Below are 23056 nucleotides of genomic sequence, written 5' to 3'. Positions count from 1 at the left end.
AAGTACTTTTGTTCTGTCCCTCTGTGGAGTCCCTCAAAGAAATTATTTTGGTGAACACACCACGCCAGTTCATTGCTATTCTTTTATGTCCCTACTGTAAAAGCACTGACTGTAGATCACAGCTCCACTGGCCTGTTTAATGTGCTGGGTTTGCAGCACTACCGTCCCCAGGCAGCGGTTGAGCCTGCCTGCCTCGTTGTCCCCTCGTTGGAGGTGCCCCCGGGAGGTGAGCACTTGGTTGCTCAGCTACTGTCAGCCTTCCAGATGCCTGCTTATGTCTTCCCGCTGCTAGTGCTGGGGCTGTACCCCACGTGACACATCATGAGAGGCAGGGGACCATGGGGCTAGGTTGGGACACATGTGAAGTCTGTCCCAATCTGTCTACCCTCTGTGCCCTGCTGTAGTCCCCAGAGGAGGTGGCTTTCACTCCTTGACTGCCTGCATCATGGGGTCAGTGCCACATTGGCTTTGTATTGTCCCCACGCGGCGTGTGAGCTCTGTGGAGGAGAGCAGGTCATTCATAGGACTCTTAATCCATGAGACTTGGCTGGGTACTTCAGCTGCTCTAAAGTCCTTGGCAAGATAAATCACTGGCTCTCCAGGGATGAATTCTCCTTGCACCAGCCCTTTCCCTCTTCTTTCTTCTGGCCTTTGGTGTGAACCTTCTGGCTCTCAGGGATGTAAGCAGGGACACTTGAAAACTATAATTCATGGGTTTAAGCTTATGCCTGATTTTTCAAGGCTCAGAATTATTTGCTGCTGGGACACCACACTCATGCTTCAGTTCCATTATGTACAACAGTGCTCATGCAAGAGACGGTGCCCAAAGCAATGCCTCAACAAGAGCCCATCTCTCTGTGGGTTATCACTGCCCTTCCCTGGGAAAACGGGGGCAGTGGCAGGTTGGCACACTGCTGTTGTATGTGCAAAGTGAGGGCAATGGGTTGTATTCCTCCTTGGGCTGCTAGTGCATTCTGGCTTGGTTTCTGTGAGCTTTGTGGTTTCTGGTACTTGGTTTGGAGTGACTGGCTCAGAATGCCTAATACAGAGCAGTGAGCAAAGCCTTTTCACAGACCACATGAATGCTTGCACTGTCTTTCCTTTTAAATTAACAGTTTCAGGTTGTCAGTGTGGAGATTGGCAGCCTGCAGACATGTTTTGTTTTTTTTTTTCTTTTTTATCCCCATTTTAATGTAATTGTTCTTCAATAAACATTGCTTGTTGGTTGTGGTTTTGTTTGTTCGTTTGTTTGTTTGTTTGTTTGTTTCTTACCAGGCTGGGAAAACCTACAAATGGTGCAAAGGCAGCTATGTCCAGACCCAGGTCATTGAAGAACGCTATACTTCACTGTCCCCCCTTGCAAGAGTGAAGCCTATAGTTAATCACAGAATCACAGAATGTTAGGGATTGGAGGGGACCTCAAAAGATCATCTAGTCCAAACCCCTCACCGGAGCAGGAGCACTTAGATGAGGCTACACAGGAATGTGTCCAGGTGGGTTTTGAATGTCTCCAGAGAAGGAGACTCCAAAACCCCCATGGGCAGCCTGTTCCAGTGCTCTGTCACCCTCCCTGTGAAGAAGTTTCTTCTCAAATTTAAGTGGAACCTCTTGTGTTCCAGTTTGAACCCATTACCCCTTGTCCTATCATTGGCTGTCACCAAGAAGAGCCTGGCTCCATCCTCATGACACTCACCCTTTACATATTCATAAACATTAATGAGGTCACCCCTCAGTCTCCTCTTTTCCAAGCTAAAGAGACCCAGCTCCCTCAGCCTTTCCTCATAAGGGAGATGCTCCACTCCCTTAATAATTTTTGTTATCCTGCACTGGACTCTCTCCAGCAGTTCCCTGTCCCTCTGGAACCTGCAAAACCAGCAGCTTGGGGCTAGGGCAGTCCCACTGTCAATGGAGCATGGATACACAGCGCAAGGACTACACAAGCCACCTCTACACCGCTGCTCTCCCAGGCTTGCTGTGGGGCAGGGGTGCCAGAAGAGTGGAGGTTGTTTCTGTGCAAAGAGTTTGAAACAAAGCTCAGCTCTCATGAAGCTGAGATTAAATGGTCTATTAGCTTTGTGAGGCCATCTGAGGATTTTGAGCTCAGTTGCTCTGGAAGTCAGAAAAGGCATTTGGGAGGGATGGGAGAAAGGTAGGATCATGCCTCTGGCAATAAAACAGTGTAGAAATGTGTTTAACTGGATACATTGAATAAGATGATCATCTCAGCCTCACAGAACAAGTGTCCATGTTGTAAAAACCTGCCTTCGCTGTTGGTGACGCACATGCTGAGACGGAGGACTGTGTGGTGGATTCGTAGCTCCTCAATTGATCCTAACAAAGATCCCAGTACTGACCCATGCAGCGCCTGTTATCTGTTCTGTGCATAAACAAGGGAATTCATCCTCCAGGGACTCTCAATCTAGTTTATTTCATTAAGAATAAATTAAACATGAAAAAAAAAAAGTAAGAGGAAATTAAAAAAAGAAGTGGTTTCTTTGATTGGAACACATTTCTATAAAGCTCTGACTGGAATAAGCGACACGTAGTGCAACATATTTCAAATAGATAGAAATAATGCCCTAAATATACCAGGCTAATTAGATGTACTTTCTCTACAAAACCACAATTCTAATGTTCCTGTCTTACTGTAATTGAAGAAGCATTTACCATGCATTGGAACTTTTAATTAGGTCTAACATCTAATAAGCTTGGAGTAAACTAGCAAATATTTTCTCTGTCAATGGGTAGTTTTTAATCAGTGTTTAGAGGTTTAAAATTCCAGATAGTAGACATCAGCCAGTGCCTAAAGAACTTGAAGAGACATCTGAGCATAACCTGGCAATTGTCAAGCTTACCCTCATAAGGATGTGTTGAGGAAACCAATTCCCAGCCTTTCCTCATTGGTATTTTAATTCTTCTGGAGGGAAATTACTTTGCAGGCTGTATTTGCACAAAGTTTGCTGGGCTGTGGACTGAACTGTGGCCCTTGATGGGTGCTGAGTGTGGGCTCCACCGCTGTTGTAGGAGTCATCCAGAACCCAGACTGGCTCCTTGCACTCCTGCTGTAGTCGGTGGAGGAAAAGGGGGTTAATTCCCCCTTCAATAGGTGCTTAAAGAGGTGAGGCCAACCCCTTGCCCAAGATTCTGCTCTATCTCTGTCTAGACAGCACCTTGGTGGTCATCCCAGATTGAATATCTAAATTATAGACAGCCAAAAAGAGGTGAGACGACTCTCCCCAGCCTGTATCCTAAGAAAGCCCTGCTAGAAAGAGATGGAGATCTGTGTGTTTCTTGATATGTCCCTCAGTCCTTTTGGGACTGTGCTGCCCTTCTGAAGACAGAGATCTGGCCACTTTTCTAAGGAGAAGTCCCACAACATTGCTATTCCGTGACAGGGTAACCTGGTGCATCCATCCACTTTCCCACAGTGGCCCTTTCAGTGGGATCAGACTAGCAAGGACCCTTCAGGACTTGCCCTCACAGTAAGTTTGCTGTGTGACAGGACAGCCCTTCTGAATCATATCCTCCTTTCTCTGTTCGTCTGGAGGGCAGGGGCATGGTGCCAGAGTGGCAAAGTGTCATCAGCATACTGTGTATCTGCTTACAGCACCTTCCCTGAGAGTCCTAGACGGCCTCCAGGCACCAGTCATGCTATCTCTCCATGTCCTGCATCTTCCACCTCTTTCTGGCAGTTATTTGAAGTTCATGGTCCAGATGATGGTCTTCTATTACAGCTCTAAGTTAACTTTACTCCGGTGCTAACAGGTCCTGAGAGACATTCCTAACTACTCATTGTTTTGGGAAAGAAATCTGTCCTCATCATGCCCACAAGGGTGGTGGGACACAGGGAGTGGAGAAACTGAGTAATGAAATAACTCAGAGTTTCCACATTCGCCACAGAAAAAGAAGGAGTGGGGGCATAGGTATATGAATATATGTTAAGGGAGCTATTGAGGAAGCAGAGAAGGCAGAAGACACTTGCACAGGGCAAAGGCTGAGGGAACACTGGCTGGAGAAGAGACTGTAACACAGGACTGGATGCAGTGGAGAAATCTCGGAGGATGGAGAAGGGGTAAAGGCTTTCAAATTCGGCCATGGAAATGGGGTTAGGACCCTTCTGAGTGGCAGCATAAAACCAAGGTGCTGCTGAAAAATGGGGACACAGGACAGTGTCTGTGAAGGAGTCTGGAGAAAGGAAGACAGTAGTATTTGCTTTGGTACAACTGGCAGGTGCCTGTGTTTTTGGAACAGGTCATATATTTTGTGTGAAGTTTCCTGCATCTAGCGAATGACTTTAATGTAGCTTGAAGTGCCAATAAGTGGAATAAGTATGTGCCATTACCAATAACAAGAACAGCCCTGGAATACTTCCTACCCAAGGATCTCAAAGCACTCCTTTTTATGACTTATTCATTGACTCTTTATGTCCCCAGCAAATTTGGGGATTATAATGACCACCCACTTTACATGCAGTGAAAGGGAGGGTAAGTGGCTGAGCTGTGAACAGAGATGTGACTGTTCTCTTCTCACAGCATCAGTTTGCCAAGTAATCAGTTGGGATGGAAAAAGCTGCAGCAGCTGCCAGGAGAAACCTCTGGCATCACAAGGAGTGCTGAGGAGGTATTTGTCACAGCTTCCTGATGTGACTGTGGGGAAGACAGACACCTGGGCACCTTGAGGGCAGACCCAACAGGCTGAGCCTTGTGCCAGGCAACATGGTACCAGGTCCTCTGGGTCCTATGGTGTGGATCCCAGAACCATTTGGAGGTGCCCTGGCTGCAGACCTGCTTTGAGAAACAGATTCATATGGATGTATTGCAGCTCTCTACTCTCACTCTTGGGTGCACAGGCTGGGTTTTTTGCCTACTCAGAGTGGGGTATTCATGAGCCAGACAAGGGTCATTGGTCTGACCTGACAGTGTGGAGCATATATGGGGTGTGCTGCCTCCATCTGGCTATGACTAATGTCCATGTTGGCTCTCATGCTACCAGACAAAAGATTAAACGGTTATGGCACAGGTCCACATGGTTATGGGTTACAGTGCCAACCATATACTACAGTGTGCGCAAAACACACGAAATATACAGCTTTAAAGGGAAATTGATAGGGAAACCTATGTCCACTTACATCTTTAAGAAGCCTATTGTGAACTTACCTGGGCACTACAATGTAGAAGGCAACTCCTAAAAGGCAGCTATCCACATTGTGGAGGTGGTTGTTTTCAGATGGAAAGCAAAAGCTTGAAATATTTGTGTTGCACTGGGAAAGGGTTCAGGCCCTAGTTGGACAGGATCCAGTTAAGTAGCTCGGCCAAAGCCATTGAGGAAAACTTTGGCAGTGACAATGAAGCCTCCCTCTCATCTCTGTACCCTTTCAACCATCATTACTCCCTCTTACCCCACTTGCTGCCCTTACTGGGCCTGACTGACAACACCAGGAGAAACGCGGTCAATCAGAGCCAAGCTCCTGGAGACGTTTGTCCAGTGCCAACCAGATGTCTCGGGCCCACCCTGGGGGCATAAGATGGCCTCGTCCATGCCTACACTCCATCTCTCAAACATGTACAGGCTAAAGGAAAAAGCCTGAACCTGCTTTCTGCAGCTGAGGAGGGGCTGTAGGAGCTGCATGGCATTGCTGAGAATTATTGCTATGGCATTCATGGACCATGTTGCTCTGAATCGATATCTCACCACAATTACCTCATTTGCCCATTTTTCAAATTAGATAACAAGGTTGAATGCTTGACCAGACCATTCCTCATCCATTTACATTTCCTCCTCTCCTTGGCAGGGGAGGGGAGCCCCTCTCCTATTAATTAGCAGGCCTTGGGCTAACTGGGGTTACAGCCTGAAAACTCACAGCTGTTTCTCATGCCTGGACATCATAATCAAAAGGTGGGAGGCCAGGCCAGACTGCCAGCTCAGTGAGGATGGGGCTGTTTGTCCTGGCTGGCTGTGTGCTGAGATCAGAAGCAGAAGGGAATGAGCTCATGCTCTGCTCAGACAGTGACATTTCCATGGGGCAGAGCTCATCCATCATGATGTTGTGGCTGAGGAGACCTATTAACTGTTTCGAGCTGGCTGACTGCCTCCTGTGCTGCAGCCAGAGCTCGGTCCCTGGGGATCCCAGGACCCACAGCATCCTGGGGGACCCCAGGACTTGCAGCATCCCTGGGCGAGTGGTTTGTGGGGCAGCATTGGGGAGAGCCCAGATCCCCAAGCAGGGGATGGTAGGGAGGACAGGAGACCCCCACTACAACTCAGCATTTGGGTAACACAGAGCATCCATTTGAAGGGGAAGTGCTCCTGTTTTAACCCCCATGGCCAGCACTGGGAAGAGGTTTTTTCCCCTTTGTAGCTGCTATTTTCTTCACAGAGAACAAGCCGACTCGCTGCAACATGTTCCCTGACAGCTTGTGGGTGCTCATGGTCTGCACCACAGACTGTCATGCATCCACCTCTTGCTTCAGGGGTCAGTTCCTGACTGGACCCCTCACCCACCCATCCATGCTGTGGCTGGGGCTTTTTTGTTTCTGTTGCTTAGTAAAGCACTCATGGTCATCTGGGTGGCTAAACGGCTTTTGTGAAAATGATACTTGCTCAAAATCAGAAGCTCTTTCAGCTCCTGATTGTATCCTCACCCCCCTCTCTGCCCTGTTCTCCTGAGCCAGCCTCCAGGGCAATACCTATTACCAGGTATTACAAACAAAGTGAATGCTTGTAAGTCAGACAGCTCATTAGTTCCTGCTTCTCTGGGGATGCCCCTGTGCCTTTCCTCTGCTCCCTGTCCCCTGTGACAAGCAAAGGACCCCACCTTTGTCAGTGCTAGATAAAGAGCAATTAGAGACTCATTAATCCACAGAAGGGAGGGCAGGAGGGGCACCAGCTGCTGAGCTGCTGTTGCAAGGCAGAAATGTGATGTTTCAGGGCAAATGGGAGCGCAGCTTGGATCAGAGATGGGGGAACAGTCTTGTGCCTGTCCCTTGCTGTCAATTAGTCCAAGAGGTCAGCCTTAGCTCCAAGGAGCCAGAAGACCTTGGAGCAGCTCTCAAAACTGCAGGCAGGCTCTTTGGACACTAACTAGGATCTTTCACCTCCTTTCAGCTGCTTCTGAGTGACCGAGTCCCAGCAGGAGAGGAGGTGCTCAGTTTGCCAGACACCGCGAGTCAGCAGGGCTTTGCCAGTGCCCTGGAGCCCAAGAGGTGATAGAAAAATTGACCTGGGAGATACGGCCCTGAGGTCACCAAGCCACTTTCAATCATTTATCAGCAGTCCTGGCTAACTAAGGAGGGTGTTGGTCTCTTTGCCCAAGTGACAAGTAATACGACAAGAGGAAATGGCCTCAAGTTGCACCAGAAGAAGTTTAGATTGGATATTAGGATTTTTTTTTTTTACACTGACAGGTTTATTAAGCATTGGAACAGGCCAGGGAAGTGGTTGAGTCACCAACCCTGGAGATATTTAAAAGATGTGTGGTTGTGGTGCTTAGGGCCATGGTTTAGCAGTGGACTTAGCAGTGTTAGTTTAATGGTTGGACTCAACGATCTTACAAGTCTTTTCCAACCTAAATGATTCTATGACTCTATGAGGTGCTCTGCAGCTGGGAAGAGACCCTCACATGGCAGAGTGGTGCCTGCAAAGTCGTTCAGCATGGGGGGGTCCTCACCCCCAGCTTTCAGACCCTGCATGGTCACCTCCAGAGCCTCTCTGCTCTTGTGTCCTTGTCTGTGTCCAGGTCTTTCAGTTGCCACTTGTTCAACAACAGCCTGTAAGGGACCACCTGACTTCTTCTGTACCTTCTCCTCTGGTGGGAACATGCATGGTGAGGCACTCACACATGTAGGGTGAGCTGGTGTTTTGCCAACGTACTGCAAAGGAAGAACATGTACATCCATGTGGAGAAGCAATCTTTGTCTCTGCAGCTGCAGGAGGCTGATGATGACTGCCATCAAAAGGTAATGAGAGGTGTTCTATGAAAAACGAAAGGGAATGCCTGTTCAGGTGTCTTCTCCAGGAAAGGCATCTCTTCCCAAGCAGAGGAGCAAGGGATGGGATTGTTCTGAAGAGCCACTCTGGACTGCACTAGAATACACTGCATGGCGAGTTTGAATGGTGGCTGGTTATGAGCCCCAGGGGCGGGCAGCAGGATTCAGGCTCAGTTATTAAGACCATAAATCATGAAGACAGTCATGGGGAAGGCTGATGAGGTGGGTGTGCACAGCCATGAATGCCGGGAGGGAGAGGCGGTGGGCAGCTGAGGCACATGGTTTCTCCTCGTTGCATGTTATTTTAAGAATTTTTCATTTTTATGGTGGTGCTGTCAGTTTTCTCAGAAGAAGGGACCAAGTGATTTCAGGCTCCCTCATTTCCTGAAGAACCAGGCATGAATTCCAAGTTGCTCTTTATCAAGAATGAGGGATGGTGAGTGGGGGTGAAACGGCATTGGCAAGGGTTGCAGGGTAAGAGCCAGGGGCAGGGACAGGAGTGAGGTGAGGCACTGAAATACCAGGGCAGAGCCCATGTTTGAGGCAGAGAATGGCCAGAATTTGGGATGGCAACATTTTCACTGCCTAAAACAGGAGGCAGTTTTTGGTGAGGGGCAACATCAATCCGTAACGCTGCCTGCAGTGGAAGATTGAGCTGTCGGAGGTGGCTGGGAGTGAGGCTGTGCAAAGCTAGGTGAGATGCAGCCCTTCGCCTTGGACAGAACACGTGGTGCTGTTGGCTCCTCTGCTAAGTCTGCTCCAGTGCCCAAGCCCTGCAGTTTGTGGTCATTCTTGGTATCCGTGTAGATGAAGTGCCTGAATATCTGGAGAGAATGACAGGCACGTCCCTGCCCACTTGCAGCTGTCCAAGCCTCCTCCACCTCCTTATGAGCCTTCAGCTCTTTCTGGTTAGATGCTGGGGTCTCACTGAACTACTTGGGGTATGGAGAGGTGACCAGTCTCTCAGAGCTGTGCAGCCAGAGTGCCTGGCTACTGCACTTTGCTCAGGGAGAGCCACTGTCAGGCTCAAGACAACAGCCTCGCTCTGGCTTGGCTCTGGCTTTGGTTTGGGCTCTGGCTTGGAGCATCAGGCACTGCTGGAGCTACACGGGCACAGCTGGGCTGCATAGGAGACATGCGGTGACCTTGAGACACAGCTCAGGTGCTGGCAGCAGGATGCAGGGCTCAGGTTTTCTGCACAGTCTGTTCAGGACACAAGATCAGCAGAGGCTGAGTCTTGTGAGTGTAAACCTAAAAAAAAAAAAACAACAAAACACCCCTGTAATTTCCCTTCACAGTCCAGCTCTTTTCAGAGGCAGACAAAGATGAGTACAGCCAGGCCAGCCCATGAGAACATAAAAACTCCCTGGCATTTTGGGACGGTGAGCTAACACCCAACTTACCTTCACAGCAGTGAGAAGCATTTTCTGATGCTCATGCAGGCAGGAAGTGATACCTTGATCCATTTTATGGTCTTCTGCCAAACTTGACTTGCAGCCCTGCACCCTGCAGGGTTATGGGTGGAAGGGGTTGTCACTGAGGAAGGAAAAGAGATGCTCTGGGGAGCTGCAGGCTGCCCTCCCATCAGAGATGCTGGCAGCTCTGTGGTTTGCTGCAGAGAAACCCAGGACAGAAAGACTGTGTGGTTTCCTCCAGGCCAGAACCAGTACCATCTGCAGGATGGTTGGACACTGCTGGTGGCAGGCCACTGAGGGAGGAGGGTTTCCCAGAGATCAAAGTTCCGATGGGAGCAAAAAGCCAGGAGCGAATCTATAGCTGGCATCAGCACAGGGCTATCGCTGATAGAAAAGGGCGGGGGAGGAGACTCAGGGACAGCCAGAGCCTTCATGGGGATGGACATGTGGTGGGTATAAGGGATCACACAATAGAAGAGCATGACAGTGTGTGTGGAGAAAAGCAACTGGAGGGAGGTGCCCCCTCCATCACCAAATGCCCAAGCATAACCTAACGTGTCTTTCCCTTCCCCTGCACACTGAGCTGACGGACAAGGCCTTCCAGTCAGACTCACGACCCTGCTCTGCTCTGGGGCTCACACAGGCTGGTGGGATGCTGCTGTGGGGTGCTGTAGTTACCACCTGTATCTCTGAATCTTCTCTGCTTTTTAGGTCATTTTGTTCTGCTTATAAATCCTGGCCTTGTCGTACAAGCCATAAATCTTCCTCTCCAGTCAGCACCATTTATTTTTTTCTCTGGTCTTGTTAAAATAACAGGGTCAGAATTTTTAAAATCCAGATTGTTGCATTTTCTGTAGTTTTGTCCCACAATAAGTATTCTCTTCCTCTCTCAGAAATGGCCACAGACTCATGGCCAGACAGAACTGCTTGGGAACTTGAGGGGAGAGAGGAAGGGGGGTAAAAGGGATCCAAGGGATACGCTGAAATGATCTGTCACTCACACAGCCCTCACATGTACACACAATCCCATGCACATGTGTAGCACACCCAGTGCACCCAGGTGCGTGCAGCCTTGCCTTCCCTGCTTTCACCCACCAACCGCTTTGTTGATATCCTGCACCTGCCTTTGCTGAGGCACAGCATTGCACAGATCAGAGCTGCATCTCCTCCTTCCATCCCTGACCTCCATATCCACCCCCAGATATCTGGCAGGGAACCACACAGGTGGTTCCTATCTTCCTTGCCAAGCAGGGCTGTTCGTACAAGCTTGGTACCTGTCATCCTGGCTCAGTGCTCTATGGCTTTCCACCCTCCCCAGTGCCAGAAGCACCTTCTCAGCTACATCTTTACCCAGCTGTGCTCCTCATCCCTTCCTGCGAGATGCCGCTGGGTCCCCATCTGGGAGGTGAATGGCCTCTGCTAAGCAGAGGTACCAGGGTAGCCCTGCACGGGATCATGAGGCTGCCAACAAGTTGTGTGAGACGGTGCAAAGCCAACGCTCCTATACTCAGCCAGCCTGGAGCCCGCTGAAGTGCAGTGAAGCATCCCTGTGTATCTGCGTTACGGTCCTCGTCTTAATGACCAAACAACTAGTGTTTCTGCAGGTTTCCTGTGAAGGGCTGTACTCACTTGAGCACACAGTCAATACTCCTTTCGATCTTCATCACTCACTGTCTGGCTCCAGGCTTTATTTATTGCACAGCATCAAGTCACTGAGCCAAAGACAAAAACAGCTCACTCCCTTGTGGCCTCTCTGGTGGGCATTCCCAGTGATCAAGCTTTAACAAAATTAGCATTGCTTCTGCTGTTGGAGGTGATCTTGCTGTCTGCAGTGCATGCAGGAGGGGCTGAGCCATAGCAGTTGTACAATCAATGGTACAGAGCACCTTGCAGGAACAGCCTGTACCTCAGTTTAGTTTCTAATCTCCCAGCACATACTCTTCTCCCTCAGGGAAGAATCACAGCATGAAGTCCAGGAATATATTAGTGTGTCGGCTGTGAGAATGTCTACAGTTGGGGTTTAAGGCATGGGCACAAACTAAAGAGTAAAATCTCAGTTATCAGAAGTCATTCTCAATGGTGGTGCCCTGTTTGAGAGAACCAGAGCCCATGCTTTTATAGTATGTATCATTTTATAGCCAACAACACATTGAAAGATGTGAATGATTCTGCAAAGCAGACGTTAGTGTTGGGACATCTAGAACAGGTGGAATTAACAATTAATGATAAAAACACAAAGTGAGAGGACAAAAGATCAGTGGCTGGAGCAGACTCCAGCTCTCTGGGTGATATTTAACAACCTTACCTGTTCCTTCTCTGACTGATCCCCTGCCACATTTCCCTCCCAGCCTGTGCAAGAAATGAAGTCAGATTCCTGCAAACCACAGCCTGCTGTCCTGCCCAGCCCTGCCCACCCCCAGAGCTGTTCTGCTTGGGGTACTAAAGGAGGGGGCCCTGAAGAGAAGTCATGGAAGGGGTAGACCCTGCATCTCAACATGCGCATGACAAGGGTGAGCTGAGCTTGTGCAGTGGTGACAGAGATTAACTCTTCGTGCATGCCTATATATGCATATATATATGTATGTTGTATACATACATACATACATTTAATAGTACTTTCCATCTTTGAGACCTGAAGCTCCACAGTAATTCCAGTATCCAGCTCCCTCCAGACTCCTGTCTGGAGCAGTTATTTTTCATTATGAGGAGGGGAAAAAAAATAAGCATTTACAGGCATGCTTACTTTCCCCTGAAGGAGCCATCCATCCATTTTGCCAGTGGGTTTCATGACTGCTTGCTGTGAGGAAAGCATAGGAGGCAGAAATGCTGGGTTGGCTTGGAGGATCCTTTCACTTTGAGCCCTGTCCCAAACTTTCTCCAGGCAGCCTGAGATGCCACTGCCTCAGCACCATTACCACCAGCAGAAGCAGAGGGTATGCCTGTAGCTTATGTGATCCACTGGCCACAGTCAGGGCAGGTCCTGGGTGCTGTTCTAACGTTTTAACATCTGTGGAGCTTCAGCCAACAGTTGCAGCTTGTGACATGTAAAGGAGAAGGATGTTTGGCTCTTACATTCACTTCTCTTAAATGTTGCTCTAACCATGGTGCTGGGATGAGGCAAGTTTTACTTAGGCTCTAGCTGAGTAGCCCTGCAGATCTCACGGCACAGAGAAGACACAATAACCTAAGAACATTTTAGCCATCACATGGGTCATGGCTGGCAGCACCCATTCCCTGATGGGTCTGTGGAGTAGCTGGACCCATGGTGGGGACCACAGGGTGGAGGGACGCACTGGGACAAGGAGACCTGGTGGCACACTGACATCCCATGGTTGACGGCTTTTTTCACATCTACTAGTTTTGGAGCTGCTGCCCCATCTCCTCTCCTTGCGGGAGAGGTTAAGAGCAAGGGACAGCAGACGACCAGCTTTCCTTAGTGGCAGCAGGAGCCAGCAGCCTCAACAGCTGGAGGCCTGCAGGGAGGGAAGGGGAAGTTTGGGAAAGGTGGCAGCAGTGCTGGATAAGGGCACATCAGTGGACGGCTCTGCGCCGCCCATCCCATGCTCCTTTCACAAGGCTCCCCCAGCACTAAGTGCCCCAAACCTGCCTATGCCATGTCCTGTGCCAAACCTTCCCTACGGACCTAAACAGATGTTTTGGAAAGATCAAAGGTTCAAGGACTATCATGTACCTCAGTGTCAGGCAGCAATACCAGCTCCTCCCTGCCCCAGGCACTGTGAGCACTCTTTGCAGGCTGCATCTCACCATCTTAAACCAGCACAGAGGGACACGCAGGCTCACCCACTTGAGTACTGCAGCTTTATTTGAATTAAACAATCCACGTTGAGAGTCTATAGGTTACACGGTGGGGCATCAGGGTTGGGAGAGGATGGATGAGGTGATGCTTATAAAACATCTCACCCTGTTTGAAAGGTTCAGTTCAGTCCCTTTGTGTTTTGTGCTTTTAACATTGTGGACAGCTTGGTATGATGGCGGCGAGAGGGTCCCAGCTCCGCTTGATGACAGTGATGGCACCCTATGAGATGTGGAGTGGGGACAGGACAAGACGCAGTGGCAATGAAGGAGGCCAGCGGAGAATGGGGCTCAGTCCCAGGGTCCCCACCCAAGATTCTGATAGGAAAAGAAATGAGAGACACCAGAGGACCCCCATCATCCTCCATGGTATCCCCAAATACACCGAGTCGATATGTAGCTCCTTTGGGGAGGGTTTTTCTAAACACTTCTGTCAGGTCAACATGTATTTTCTACTGGCCTTGGTGACCTGGAAGCATTAGGGTGGCATGGTCTCACTGGCACTGGATCCCATTGAAGTGGCTCACCGTTGGGCCTGAGCTGGTTCTCCCTGCCCTTTGCAAGCTGAGGACGGGGTTTTGGTGTGATCCCCTTCTGTGGGATCCAGGGATGAAGTCTGCTGCTGATCTCTCCAGGCTGAAAATGAAACACTTGAAGATAAGGATGGAGCCGGGGGATGGAGTGAGAAAGAGTGTGGGAAACACTGTCTGACACTTCTGGCCAAAGGCAGGAGGTGCCACAGTTGCTTCCCCATGAGACAGTCATATACTGGGTGACAGCCCCTTTCCTCCACTATGTGCATTGTCATACAGGCAGGATGGTTCTGGCTGGGAAAAAAGACCCAAGCAAAACCATGGTGGCATCGAATTTTCCATCCCATCTAGAGATTAGAGATTGTCTCTGTGCTGTCAGACAAGGGCTGCGACCAAAACCACAAAGTAGAGACACATATCTGTAGCATCCACAGCTTTTGGGGAATGTCCTGAGAGATGAATGCATGCTGCGGAGTCCTCTGGGGTGGAAGAGTGTATCTAGAAGGTCCCAAGAACTGGGAAAACAAGCCAAGCTCATCTATTTGAAAGCACTGACACTAAGCCACTTTACCTGGTGCTGATGCCACCAGTTACATCAATGCACTAAGAAGCTGTGGATAGGCAGCAGAGACAGATAAATATCAAGGTTTCATGAGAGGAAAAGGTCATCTTCAGGAACTTCTGAGAGGGTCTTCTTGTCCCAGGATGCTACATACCAGGGCCTCTGGGAAAAAACAAATGCACAGGAAAGCTCTTTTCTCCCAGTCTGTAAATACTTTACCCCATTGGCATCTGAATTTTCCCAGGGAAACCTCCAGTGCTCACAAGTCCCTTGCTGCTCAGCTTCTGTGAAGTACGTGCTGCCACCTATACAAAAAACCTAAATACTGTCCCCAGGCAATGCTTGTGGCATTTCAAAGAACAAAATCGATTTTCTCCTCTCACCACAATTTAGGTGCTGTTTGAGCTGACCATGCTGCTATGGCCTCTCCTGGGTGCTGCTCTGCTTATTAATACCGATAGCTGGTTCTTGAGAACAAGGCACAGTGAGACAAGATACACCAAATGCCCCCACCTGGGAGGGTAGTCAGGGTTGGAGTGTGGAAAGTGGGAGAAGGGAAAGGAGGGGACTGGACAGAGATGCTGCTGCCTCCAAAAGAGGCCTTCCAGTCCTGTCTCCTCCCTGCTGCATTCCTGGCAGCTGCAGCACACCCACACCTCATTTTTTCAGCCCTGATCCCTTTACATGCTGCTGAGATAAACACCTCACCAGTGCTGGACCTACACAGTGCAAGCAACGCCTGGTGACAGCTTCATCTCAGCGCTGCATTATGTACCACAGTCACAAGAAGAAAACCAGTTGGTGCCTGCCCACAGGGGCTGCAATGCAGCCAGGGAAGTGGGGGTGCACTTGCACTTAGCTGGTTTGGGCTCAGCCTGGGCCCTCAGCAGCTGTAATGCTGAGGGCAAAGGAGTCACAGTGGCTGAGCAGGACTGCTAATGTCTGGCATGTTCCAAACTCCTACCCAGGGCCTGCCTTTGCTGATGATTTGAGGTACACCATGGTTACACAAGTTTTGAACAACTAGGAGTAACTCTCCATTATAGCAGCTGGGTTTTAAGCAACTGAAAGCCTCTTCGCTGCCTGAATGGACAGACCAGTGCACAGCTCCCCCAGTAGACCTCCATTGGCTAGCAGCAGCAGCAGCAGCAGCAGCAGCAGCAGCAGCAGCAGCAGCGGGTTTTTCATCTTCCTACAGACCTGGCTGGTAGACAAGATGTATGGATGTGCAGCCAGGTACCCGTCACTTGGCTCACACCTGGCAGTCATATCATAAAGCACAGCCAGTGTTGTGAGCTTTGCGCACCAGCACTGCATGAGGGCTGTCCAGCTGTCCCTATATGATGCTGGGTTGAGGCTACCCTGGGGGTGAAAAATCCCACTGTAAGCCAAGCATTCAGAGCCAAACCTCCTTTAGGACAACAGCTAATGGATGCACAAAATTTTGCCTGCTTCCACTGGAGCAAATGGTTTATAGGCCGTGTCAAATCATTGCAAAACCTGAATTTACCACAGACCTTCACAGCTTTCCACAAAAACCTCTGTTAACCTAGCTCTCTCTTTGCAACAGCTGCCAGCAAAGACAGCATCTCTCCCTCTCCCCTTCCCTCGTTTTCTGCCCCATGCTGGAAAACCCTCACCATGACAGGCAGCAGAAGGAAAGGCAGTGTTCATGTGCTGGGACTCAAATGCTACCTCCCTTTGCATATTCCTCGAGGCATGACCCATGGGGGCAGAGCAGATTGCTTGGCTTCTTCACACACAGATGCGCTGAGGATCTGGAGCTGGCACGGGTCTAGATAGGAAATCTGGTCTAAGGGCTTTTCTTTAGTGTTCATTGCCTGGCATGTGAGCATCTGCGGGCCAGAACCCTCTGTTTGCCACCAGTGAAATGAAGGGCCATGCAGCGTGGAGCTTGGCTTTCCTCTCTCCTTTTCAAGAACACCACGAATATGCCCCGCCCCATCCCCTCAGCCACCCACAGGGCTGTTGTGAGACCTCTTTTGCCTTTGAGGAAGCCAGGATGTGACCCACACTAGGTCCCTGATGGAGCCAACATATGCCCTGAAGTGCTCCTGTCTTCCTGCTCCAACACCACCAGCATCTCAGGCTGTTCCAGGGCAGCAGGGAGCAGGATGGAGGAGGTGCCAGACCACATCTAGGTGGTGCAGAGCCTTACAAGTGCCAGAGGCAGCTATCAGTGGGACTGAAGCCCCCATCCCCTGCAGCCCCACAGCACAGGGACACGGCGAGCCCTGCGAACCTGATGTCAGTCCCTGGAGCTCTCCTTTTGAGGAAGGATGCTTGGTGGCAAAGCAACTGAGTATGTACCTTATACCCAACCCAGGTTCTAGATGTCAGGCACATACCTCACTCAGCTAAAACAGAGCAGGGTGACACTGTTCTTCTGTGGGCAAGAGGTGCCCTGGTGCTCACAGCTCCCTGCAAGCTGCATTCCCACCTTCTCTGGAAAAGTGAGTGGGGTGAAGGTGGCCCTGGGCTGTCTTGCAGTACCCCTTGGTATGCTTCCAGTGCACAAGTGGCTGTCTCTGGTTTGATGTGACTGTACCAGGCTGTAAGTAGCCATCAGAAGACCCCTGAATCCCTCTAAGTGGTGGCAGATGGTGAGCCAAACTAGCATGTGTTTTACTCCCAAAGGAAGTACTAAAAAACACATATTTACCACAACTATCGTTTGGGATGCTGAGTGCACCTGGGTTATTCAGCTACCTGCTGGAAACCCCCAGCCGCCAGTTATTACCATGGAGTGCAAATTGAGTCCTGTTAAAATGCACTTTGCAGAGCTTTCCAGCACTTTTTTTCTGCAAACGCCTTTTGTCTGCATTAAACACCTTACCCAGGCTGAGTGGGATGAGCAGTTAACAGTAGGGCCAAAGTGAATACAAATGGTAGCAACACCTGTCTTCCCCTGCAGCCTGCACAGGGTCCTGCTGCTGTATGCTTGGTGCCCCTGCAAAAAGGGGTGCACCCGCTTTGAGGGCAGCCTGGAAAAGTCAAGACACCCAGGGCAGTTCAGTGGAGAAAGGGCGAGGGTGCAAAACTGGTCTCTGCCAAAGCCAGGAGTGTGAGAGGACCTCCGTTTTGCACAGGAGACACTCATAATGCATCTTCTTGTCCTCACCAAAAAAAGCAGGGTCCCAATGCACCCAGCTTAAAGCTCAAAGCCAGCAGCAATGTGTCCCTTCATGCTGTTGCTGGGCCATGCAAAGGCACCCAGGAGACAAAGGGGTTCTGCAGAACTACCAGGGAAAGATGGATATCTGCAGGGCTCTGACAGACTAAGGGGACTGAAACAGCAACACCCTGAAGCAGCAACTCCCTGAGCTCTCTGCTTGAAGGCAAAAGTTTGTCTCTTTGAATGGGGTGAGATGACACCATTGACCCCATCGACCCCATCTAGGAAGGAAAATGCCCTGGTTCCATCATCTGTCACTGCCTGAGGCAGCTGGGGTCCCTCAGGGCAGCATGAAGGACCTCCTGGCTATTCCCACAGGTAAAACTCCCAGCCTCAGCCTCGCTGAGAGCTGGGGGGAGCAGGGGTTGCTCCTGCCAGTGTCTCACACAGGGACCACTTCACGTTGGAGACGGGGCTCAGGGCAGCGATGGTGGGATGGAGGATGGATGCTTCTGCCACCAGCGCCGCTGCCTGCTCCTGGTGACTGTCCCTCCCAGGCTGGGAAGCGCAGGACACCAACCCAAAAGCAGGGTGCTTTTCCTGGTTACCGAGTGACCAGGATGGGCTGAAGAGGAGGAATCCAGACCCGCTATCCCTTTGGTACTGCAGCAGTTCTGTGTCATTCTGGAGTAGTGCACCCACAAGATTTCATATAGAAAGAAATTAAATTTCCTTACTTTGAGTGGCATTAGGGAATAGAATACAATTTGTATCACATTTACTACACTCATTCATACATTCATAAATGATTCTTGCAAGAAATTTACCAGCCTAAACATCTGAACTCCCTCCCTACTTTTTCCCTGCTTGCCGCCCTATTTCCTTCCAGAATAAAACTACTTCCCAGAGGGAAGGCTCCACATTGCTGTTGCTAGAGCTGCTCTTCAGGCAGCACACTGCCCGGCTCTGCTGGGGCAGCTCTGCATGCATGCCAGTCACAACGCTTCAGGAGTTTCCAAACTGTTTGTGCACTACACAAAGTTTTTCATATAGATGAAGCATTTTTTTCACTCCCATACGGTTGAGAAGAGTTGGGCTCAGGTATTCCAAATTACTTAACTCCATGTCAAATGAAACATATTAGCTCCATTGTTTTCCAGTGGCTGATCTATGTGGAAGAAAAATAGTCTATTACTATTACCAGCCAGGAGTTGCTTTTCAGAGCAAGCGGTAGGAACTGATGTTCATATTGTTAAAAGCCATGGATTAAAGTCCTGTTGATGACCGGTTATTGGGACTTGCACGGAACTGTGGAAAATTATAATAAAAAAGTATATTTTTCAGAATACAATGAACTACAAAAAGAGGTTTCAAATAAAAGTTTCTTTGTAAGCCTCACTTGTAAGTACACAGTGGCATTCACTACTTCTAATATCTACAACTTATACCCAGGAGCCTGCACATTCACATATTCTCTGTTTTATACCCTGAAAAAAAAAAAAAGAAATTGAGTATATATTGGCTAACACCCACACAGCATTCTTCATAATGTATTTCTACAACTACCAAGCAGAGGTCTCCTTGTAAATAAAAGCAGTCTCTTAAATTTATATTGCACTTTTCTTCTGCAAGGACTTTCATACTATGTACAGGAATAATCTCTACCATCACTGAAATGCAGCCACTTCTGGAGTGGAATAAAGCAGCTACTCGATAGGCATAGAGCAAAATAAAACATCAGGAAGAGAAACATAATGTACCCAGTTGGGACTGGAACAGATATTTAAGAAGACAGTCTGTAATTAAGTTTAAGGACTGTAATTTAGCCAGAACACTGTGAAAAGAGTGAGGGGATCTTTAATTGCAAGGGGTAAGGAGCATGGCTTTATATCCCACCTGGGATTCATTATCACTGCAAGGAGAATTGCCCCCTCAAGCATGGGGCTGGGGTAGTAAAACACAAATACCATTACCCTCAGAGAGGAGGGGGACTGCCTTCCCCCCGCCCCTCCACCATTGCACAGCTTCTCATTGTTGCTGCTGAAGTGCCTCTTTCCTCTGCTACACTCTCTCAGCGCATCTGCCAGGGAAACGACGTCCTTCCTTCCATCCTTGGTACTTCTGACAAGCTGAGGCACTTGGGTTAATGACTCTTCCCTCAAACTCACCACCAGCTGCTTTCTAGCCGGAGGTAAAGGAGCAGAGGTCTAAGTGGAAAGGGGCTCCCTGAGACTTTAACTGAAGCTGATGGGCCCATGCCTGAGATCAAGAGAAGGCCTCACCTCTGGCTGGGGCGATTCATTTGCTCTACCCTGGTCTCACTGTCACCAACAGGCTTCTTGCCCCCTGTGCCATAGGTTGTCTTGGTGAGGCACTGACATGCTCCCTCGCAGGAGCTGGCAGCAGGACACAGACACTCCCCCTGAAGGTGTCCCTTTCTAAAAATGTGGTGCTCCTTCACTGGCACTTGCCTCCTAGTAAAGGCTTTGTCTGTGATTCTGATCCTTTAGGCTGCACTTCTTCAACCCCGAGGCACCTCTACTGGCCACCAAGCATCAGCAAAATGCATTTGTGCAACCCTTGGCTAAGTAACCGGTGGAAGCAAGGCCACAACTCTATCTGGCTCAGAGCCTAGGAGGTGAGATAGTTGCCCTGGGCTATCTCTTACTGAAGTGGAAATGCTCCTGTCTTCAACTTCTGCCCAGCAGAAGCCATCGGGAACCAGCAGTAACTGGTAACACAGTAACACAGATGTTTTTCTGCTGAGATCAGGAGCCACCATCAAGCATTCAAGGGCACCTGGAAAATACTGCCTCTCTCCTAGGAATGAAAGTGGGCTGTTATCAGGAGTGGGGTGAGGACTTCTGGCCTCCAACAAGCATGGAGGAAATGAAGAGCATCAGAGTAAAAGAGCTTAGCCAAAAGATGACGGTGGCATTGGATGCCCATGAAAATGGCAACAGACAGCGAGAAGCAGCATCCCACAACACTGCCTGGCCCTGAGAGCCAGCCACAGGTCTCCTGGTCAAATATGTGGTGTGGTCAAGGCCTGGGCTCTGGAGGGAGGAGTGGAGACAGAAAAGACGGAGTCCCCATTTTTAGAAGTGGAGAAAAGCAATAGGAACAAGGGAGACCCATACTATCCCCTCTCACATTCTGATGAGGTCCCCGGGTCCCTCGAAGCTGACGTCCTCTTTAGTAATGACCAGCATTAGTGCAGATGAATGGCCTTGCAGGAGCTAGAGAGAGCTGGGTTTCAAGACTTCAAACTGGATCTCTTAGGACTTACATAAAAGCATTCTCCATCACTGGAGGAAAAGAGGTACCAGCTGTTACTGGAAGCTGAGCAATGCAGGAGGCAACTAATACATTCAGGCGATTGTAGACAAACACAACTGTCTTAGAGAAGCTGATATATTGATCAGAAATGGGGAAGAAGCCATGGGTACTGTGGAGTCTGATGAGAGAGCTCATCATACATCTGTGGTGCCCCAGATATGGAGTTCAGATGGGGTGTCCCTTAGGGGGTAGAGCCCCACTTAACTGAGCTGCTAGAATGTGGGCTAGTAAACCCCACTCCACAGTCCTGTGGGGCTAACTCTGCCCTGTGCAGGAAGGTAAGTCATGCCCAGAGCTGTTGCCAGTTGTAACAAGGCAATTACAGCTCCCACTTGGCCAGCGCAGGGCAGACCCATCTTCTGGGGGCTCATCTGGATCAGCATGTGTTTCCACACTGAGGAGGTCAGGCCAGACCTGCTGCAGGTCTGCAGTAGAGACATCAGCTTCACCATTTCATCATGCCAGCAGGAAAAAGGTGAATCTCCCCCATACCTGTTTGTTCCCCTGTTCTTCAGTGGCAAACAGGGCCACAGTTCAGCGCCAGTCCCTCTTTTGGATCAAGCTTTGTGCTTCCATCCTTCTTGAAGCACTTTCTTGCCTGTTCCACCTTTCAGCTCCCCTGCCCACTGCTTTGGCAATGGAAGCTGAGTGCCTGCGAGGCTGCCAAAGCTCAGCCACCTCTCCCCTGAGCAGTGATGCTGTTGCTGCACTTCACCCGCTCTGTTGCTAATGCACTTCGCATGCTGAAAGGCCTCAGAAGGTGAGAGTACAACACTGGAGCTGCCTGAAGTGCTAGCCCAGGGCTGGTCATGGGCACGGGACCTACTGCTTGGCTGAAGAAAGCTGAAATGCCTAACTCTTCCACAATCGAAAAAGCTTGAAGTGGGGGAAGCTAAGCAACGGAATAAAAGGGTAAAATAAATAGGTAACAGAAGAGAGGCAGAGAAGCAATCCTGGGCTTAGGGCTTAGGTGACTGTCATCCCAGCATTCACAGGGGGAAGCCAGTGTGAAAGTGCTCCCCGCTTCCCATCCCATCCCACCCTGCCCCATCCCTCAGCCTCACAGAGACACTTTTCTGTCTGCAGCTCAGACCTGCTCTCATAGTTTCTCCACTCAGCAAGAGTGCTAAGAGAGAGAAAGAGGCGCTCAGAGGCCAACGCTGCAGCTGGATCCAGCCGGGACTTCTCCACCACTCAGCGTGGTCCATGTGATGGGTCCATTCCTGCTCCATCTTCTTCAGGCTGGCAGGTGAGAAGCACAGAGCGGCAGGGAAAGGCCAAAGCAAAACACACAGCAGGCAATTAAATACATGAGAACCTGGAAGGTGCGGATGGATGGAGACACTGAAGCACATGCTGTGCGAGGCAAGGTGCTCCGGCCACTGGCACGTGGGGTGGCTGCTGCCCCACGGTCGAGGCCGGTGTTACTGTAGGGAGCTGCAGCCAGAGCGGGGCAGCCCCAGCCGGCGGGAAAGCATGGGGAGACAGGGGAGTACTGCGGTAAATCATCCACTAAGCTGTGGGCTCTGCAGTAAAGAAGGTAACTGTTCTGGTAGAAATTTGTGCTTTAATATATTTTTGTTTGTTTGTTTAAAACAAGTTCCCACTTCCCTGAGGAAGCCCTGTCCGACATTCCCAAGGAAACATGGGGGTGGTTTTCTCCTCTTTCATTTGCTCTTCACATTTCTTCATTCCTATTTTTTTCTTGCATTCCTCCTTTTTTGTGTGTTTCTGTTTCCTTCCTTCCTTCCTCTCTCACTCTCTCGTGCACGTACTTTTAAAAAAATTTTGTCTTTATTTTTAATTTATGTTCTAGACATTATGACTTTCTCAAGGAGTTCTCCAGTTGTGAACCAGATCCCTTTGCGTGGTCATGCCTGTCAGTCTTTGGTAACATATGGACACTTTGGTGTGCCAGTGAGGAGGGGAAGAAGAGGAGCAGAGGTGGCTGAGTAAGAAGGAGCAGGAATGTCTCAGTCCGAAGACAGGAGGGCTCGTTTGCCATCATCTGAGCAGCACGTAAAGGAAGAAAGTCAATGGGCCACAGAGACGACGGCTGTGCAGGGCCGGGACTCCGCTTCCTGGAAGAGCCACCGCTGCCAGCCAAGAAGAGAGAAAAATAATTAGTGATGGGATGGATCCAGACCTCATCAAACAAGCCAGCGTACATCAGTGTCCCAGCCTCTCCTCCCACCTCGAACCATGGAGCACCTCCCAGATCTATTGGAAGAACTTTCTAGCCTTCTCTGGACATTCTCGAGGCTTCCCAAAAT

General features: G+C 49.7%; 1 protein-coding gene across 5 annotated transcripts in view; it reads right to left on the bottom strand.

Annotated features, from left to right (window-relative positions):
* Positions 1–13205: 13205 nt before the first annotated feature.
* MDGA1 (MAM domain containing glycosylphosphatidylinositol anchor 1) overlaps positions 13206–23056 on the bottom strand; it is a 151458-nt gene continuing 141607 nt past the window's right edge. For 3 of the 5 annotated variants that reach the window (XM_071806126.1, XM_071806127.1, XM_071806128.1), the window contains one exon: positions 13206–22879. In XM_071806126.1, the coding sequence (XP_071662227.1) occupies positions 22788–22879 (92 nt within the window). In that variant the 3' untranslated portion in view covers positions 13206–22787. The remainder of the gene's footprint in view (positions 22880–23056) is intronic. The other 2 variants (XR_011738280.1, XR_011738281.1) reach the window with 2 other exon arrangements.

Source organism: Patagioenas fasciata, chromosome 3 (assembly GCF_037038585.1).
Source record: "Patagioenas fasciata isolate bPatFas1 chromosome 3, bPatFas1.hap1, whole genome shotgun sequence".
Taxonomy (NCBI): Eukaryota; Metazoa; Chordata; class Aves; order Columbiformes; family Columbidae; genus Patagioenas; species Patagioenas fasciata.
Note: the sequence above shows the minus strand (reverse complement) of the source record. Positions and strands in the feature narration are given on the sequence as shown.